The 5,986-nt window shown below is 37.2% G+C and overlaps 1 protein-coding gene across 1 annotated transcript; it reads right to left on the reverse strand.

The window, feature by feature from the left end:
- Window positions 1–382: 382 nt before the first annotated feature.
- Window positions 383–1,327, reverse strand: LOC114611142 (olfactory receptor 1537-like). The gene has a single exon (XM_028755790.1). The coding sequence runs from the start codon at window positions 1,325–1,327 to the stop codon at window positions 383–385; it is 945 nt and encodes a 314-aa protein (XP_028611623.1).
- Window positions 1,328–5,986: the final 4,659 nt, after the last annotated feature.

A 5,986-nucleotide genomic window follows, 5' to 3' on the forward strand; every position in this document is an offset into this window, starting at 1 on the left:
TATACCTATAGAATTTATACCAAAAATATCAAATATGAATTAAAATGACTAAAAACTATCATTTTTGTTGTCATTAAGAATGAATGTTATTATTTTTAAACTAATGTTTATCAAATACAAAGAAATAAATACATGTAACATAATTAGCTATCAACCATGGGCATAAGAATCCATGTCATTCTTATCCTTTGTGCCCTCATTGTTGATTCTGAGGAACATGTATTAGGGGCCTGATATATAAAGTCTAAATTTGTAATAGTAAAAATTATCAAAGTGTTTTAGGAAATGGGTAATAACAATGACAGCTAGAGTAAAATAAATAGTATTAATTCAATCTATAATTTTTAAATAACTTTCTTCTAATTAATCTTCACATTTCAGCTTACATGAAGTTTTTTCTTTCAAGTATTTTCTTGAATGCAAGAGTGACGTCCTTATTTCTTAGGCTGTAGATCAAGGGGTTCAGCATGGGCACAACAGTAGTATAAAACACAGAGGACACTTTCCCTTGGTCCATAGAACTCACTGATGATGGCTGTAAGTACATAAATGCAGCAGAACCATAGAAGATAGCAACAGCAGAAATGTGTGAACTGCAGGTGCTGAAGGCTTTGGACCTGCCCTCCCTGGAGCGAATGTGTAGGATGCTGTGAATGATGAAGATGTAGGAAGTAATTACAGTCAGCATTGGGACACAGATGTTCACTGTACCAAAAGATAGAATCAACATTTCATCGACGTAGGTGTTAGAACATGCAAGCTTCAAGAGGGGAAGAATATCACAGAAATAGTGGTTGATCACATCTAATTTGCAAAACTGAATCCTAGTCAGGAATCCCGTGTGAACTGATGAACAGAACACAGCAAAAATATATACCCCTGATATCAATGAGCAGTAAATCTGAGAGGACATGATTGTACTGTAAAGCAAGGGGTTACAGATGGCAACATAGCGGTCATACGCCATTACAGCTAATGTGTAGCTCTCTGCAGCCCCCAAAATGATGAAGAAATAGAGCTGAGCCAAGCATCCAGGGTAAGAGATGATGTTCTTCTCTGTCACAAAGCTCACCAGCATTTTAGGGGTAACAACTGTGGACTGGCAGAAGTCAATGAAGGACAGACTGCTGAGAAAATAGTACATGGGTGTTTGCAGATGGGAACTGAGCCCAATCAGTATAATCATGCCCAAGTTCCCTGCTACAGTGATCATATAGATTCCTATAAAGATGAGGAAGAGGGGCAGCTGGAGTTCTGGCTTCTCTGAGAGCCCAGCCAAGAAGAACTCAGTCACTGTGCAGTAGTTTCCTGTTGCCATGTCCTCCATTCTGATCCTGAAGGAGTAAATGTATTTTAAGCCTGTTAAGCTGGAAGACTTTAGAATATCCTTGCCCTCCACATAATTCCCTTTGCTACATCATTTTAGATAGATAAAATTTACCTTTTAACATTATTTTAAATCACGTATTTAAAAATTAAAAATGCACTTCCTATGAAATATTATCATTGAGTACAAATTTTAGCAACATTTGTGTGTTCAAAGCAATGTGTCTAAATTGAGATTTAGAGTAGGCATCAATCTGGAAAAGTGCCGGACTGTGTTAAGGAAGCAAGCTTTTCATAAACGTATTTCCTTAAATACAATGTAACCCATCGTGTAATTTTGGATCTCCTGAGCTTTTGTTTTTAGATGTTTCTATTTGCCTAATTTTTAAGATATATCAGCCTTTAAATACCTAGATATGGAAATTAATTGATATCTGGAGAAGCCATTGAATTAATTACTGGACATATGGTGATACCAGAATTAAGTACTGGGCACAGGGTTATATGAGGAAGGGGATCCATCATCATCCTCATCATTATTATTATTATTAATCTTATTATTAATTTTATTTATTTTTATTCCAGTCATTACCCCCACTCTTGGTCCTCCTGTCCCACAGTCCCTCATCCTATTCCCCATTCCCCTTGCATCTGAGAAGGTGCTCCCTCCTCACCAGGCCTCCTCATTCCTTGGGGCCTCAAGTCGCTGGAGAATTAAACACATCTCCCATTGAGGCCTGACCAGGTAGAACTCTGCTATATTTGTGCCAGGGGCCTTGTATAGGTCCGTGTATGCTCCTGGTTAGTGGCTCAGTGTCTTGGAGTTTCCTGGGGCCTATGTTAGTTGAGACTATTAATCTTCCTATCCGGTTGCCATCCTCTTCAGTTTCTTTAATCCTTCACCTAATTAAACTATAGGGGTCCCCGACTTCAGTCCAATGGTTGGGTGTAAGTATCTGCTTCTGTCTCAGTCAGCTGCTGGTAGGGTCTCTCAGAGGACAGCCATGCCAGGCTCCTGTCTGTAAGCACATCATAGCATCAGTAATAGTATCAATCCTTGGTGCCCTCCCATGAGATTGATTCCAACTTGGGCCTCTGCTTGAGGCCCTGTCTGTCTACTAGAGATGGACTCTTAGAATTCCCTCTCCCCAATATTGGGCATTTTATCTAAGGTCATCATTATTGAGTCCTTAGAGTCTCTCATCTCTTGGGTCTCTGGTACCTTCTAGAGGGTCTCCCTACCTCTCCCACCCTGATTCTGCTTATTTACTTTCATTCTCTTGGCCTTCTGGGCTTCTCTCCTATCTCCACCCCTACCTCCATGCCTGATCATGTTCCTCTTTTCAGCTCCCCCTCCCTCCCACAATTATCTCCTTCCTCCTTCTATAGGGATTGCAGCTTCCTCATTTGGGACTTGCTGCTTGTTACATTTCTTAAATTATATGGGTTATATCCTAGGTGTTCTGTACTTTTGGCTAGTATACACCAATCAGTGAGAATATACCATCTATGTCATTTTAGGTCTTGGTTACCAAACTCAGGTTAATATTTTCTAGTTTTTGCTGGCAATATTCCTGATGTCCTCATGTTTAATGACTGAAAGATATTTCATTATGTAAATGAACCACATTTACGCATCCATTTTTTGGTAGAGGGACATCTGGGTTGTTTCCAGCTTAAGGTGGAGCAAGTGTCCTTGAGGTATGATGTGGTGTCTTTTAGGTATATGCCTAAGAGTGGTATAGCTGGGTCTTCAGGTAGAACTATTTCCAATTTTATGAGGAACTACCAGATTGATTTCCAGAATGGTTGTACCAGTTTGCAATCCCAACAGCAATGGAGAAATATTCCTTTTTCTCCACATCCTCGCCATCATGTGCTTTTACTTGAGCATATGATCTTAACCATTCAGGTGTGAGTTGGAATCTCATGGTCATTTTGACTTGCATTTCTTGGAAGACTAAGGATCCTGAATATTTCTTTAAGTGTTTCTTGGCCATTTGTGATTCCTTTCTGGTTAGCTCTATACCCTATTTTTAATTGGATTATTTGGTTTTTAGGTTAACTTCTTGAGTTCTTTGTATATTTTGGAAATTAGGCCTCTGATGGATGTAGGGTTAGTGAAGTATTTTTCCAAATCTGTAGGTTGCAGATTATTAATATTGACTGTGTCTTTTGCTTTACAGAACCTATTCAGTTTCATAAGGTCCCATTTATCAATTCTTGATTTTAGAGCTTGAACCATTGGTATTCTCTTCAGGAAATATGTCCCCCCACCTCCGCCAATGAGATCGAGGCTCGTTCCTACTTTCTCTTCTATTAGATTCAGTGTATCTGGTTTTTTTGGGGGGTCCTTGATTCACTTGTACTTGAATTTTGTGCAAGGTGATAAATATCGATCTATTTTCATCCTCCTACATATAGACCACCAGCTAGACTTGCACCATTTCTTGAAGATGCTTTCTTTGTTCCACTGTATGTTTTTTTGCATCTTTGTCAAAGATCAAGCGTTCCCATGTGTGTGGGCTTACTTCTTTGTTTTTAGTTCTACTCTATTGATAACCTGTCTGTTTCTATAGCAATACTATGAGGTTTTCTCGCTATTACTTAGTAGTATAGCTTAAGGTCAGGAATGTTTTTTTCTCATAAGTGCGTTTACTGTTAAGAATTGTTTTGGCGATCCCACATTTTCTGTTTTTCTATATGAAGTTGAAAATTGTTCTTTCCATTTCTGTGAAGAATTTTGTTGGAATTTTGATGGGAATTGCATCAAAATCTGTAGATTGCTTTCAGTAAGATGGTCATTTACACTATGTTAATCCTACCAATCCATGGGCATGGAAGATTTTCCCAGCTTATGTGGTCTTCTTCAATTTCTTTTAACAGGGATTTGAAGTTCTTGTCATACAGGTCTTTCACTTGATGAGTAAAAAAAAAAAAGAGTTACACCAAGGTATTTTACACTATTTGTGGCAATTGTGAAGGGAGTTATTCCTCAATTTCATTCGCAGCCTGTTTATCACTTGTATAAAGGAAGGCTATTGGTTTGTTTGAATTAATTTTATATTCTACCATTTTGTTGAAGTTGCTTATTATCTATAAGAGTTCTCTGGTGCATTTTTGGGCATCACATATTTACTATCTTATCATCTGCAAATAGTGACTTCTTCCTTTCCAATTTGTAACCCTTTGATCTCCTTTTGTCTTGTAACTGCTCTAGCTAGAATTTGAGTACTATACTGGAGTGATAGAGAGAGAATGGGCAGCCTTTTCTTTTCCCAGATAGTGAGATTGCTTCTGGTTTCTCTCCTTTCAATATCATTTTGGCTGTTAGTTTGCTATATATGACTTTTATTACATTTAGGTATATGCCATGAATTCTTGGTCTCTCCAAGACTTTTAACATGAAGGAGTAGCAAATGATAGTCAAACTCAGGGCTGAAAATAGGAACAAAGAGAATGTTACAAAGAATAAACAAAACCAAGAGCTGATCCTTTGAGAAAATCAGCAAGATAGATAAACCCTTAGCCAAACTAACTAAAGGGCACAGAGATAGTATCTAAATTAACATAATCAGAAATGAAAAGGGAGACATAACAACAGAAACTGAAGAACTTCAAAAAATCATCAGAGCCTATTGCAAAAGCCTATACACTACAAAACTGAAATTTTTAAAGGAAATGGATGATTCTCTAAACAGATACCACATGCCAAAGTTAAATCAATATCAAGTAAACTATCTAAACAGTCCCATAACCCCTAAGGACATAGAAATAGTCATAAAAAAAAAAACCTGCCAATCGAAAAAAAAGAAAAAAGTAGGGCCAGGTAGTTTTAGTGCAGAATTCTCTCAGACCTTCAAAGAAGAGCCAGTATCAGTACTCCTCAAACTATTCCATGGATCAGAAACAGAAGAAACACTACCTAATTCACTCTCTGAAGCCACAGTTACTCTGCTACTTAAACTACACAAAGACCCAACAAAAAAGAACTTCAAACCAATCTCACATAAATATTCGATGAAATTCTCACAAACCAAATCCAAGAACACATCAAAACAACCATTCACAATGATCAAACAGGCTTCACCCCAGGGATGCAGGGGTGGATCAGTATATAAAAATTCAACAACAAACTCAAGGAAAAAAAAACACATGATCAACTCATTAGAGGCTGAAATCGCCTTTGAAAAACTAGATTATTATTTGGGAACCATTCTTCACAGGAACACAGTCAGTCAGCAGTAGTTACATAGTGAGGCCTTTTAGACAAAGTGCACCTATTCAGTCATCCCCATCACTTACCAACGACACTGCTCAATAATATGATGTATTTTTATTTTATATTTTTTATAATATATATATTTCTTATCACTCAGGAAACTCTCAATATGACTTTTGGATTGTTACCTCATGCTGACATTCTCTCAATGGAAAATAGGGTATTCCTACATCGTAAAATTAAAGAAACAGACCCAACTCTGCCTTATCTTTCCATTCAGACTCTGTGAACTAAGAAGAATAACAATGCAGACACACGCTAATTAGGATAAATATAATTATTATTCTCTATCTTATTTTATTCTGAACCAATTAAACATTTTGTGTACAAAGTAAATTCCTAACTGAGTTAGAGTTTAGTCGTTAAAAAGTAAAATAA

This window comes from Grammomys surdaster, unplaced genomic scaffold (genome assembly GCF_004785775.1).
Source record: "Grammomys surdaster isolate TR1022 unplaced genomic scaffold, NIH_TR_1.0 126086, whole genome shotgun sequence".
Taxonomy (NCBI): Eukaryota; Metazoa; Chordata; class Mammalia; order Rodentia; family Muridae; genus Grammomys; species Grammomys surdaster.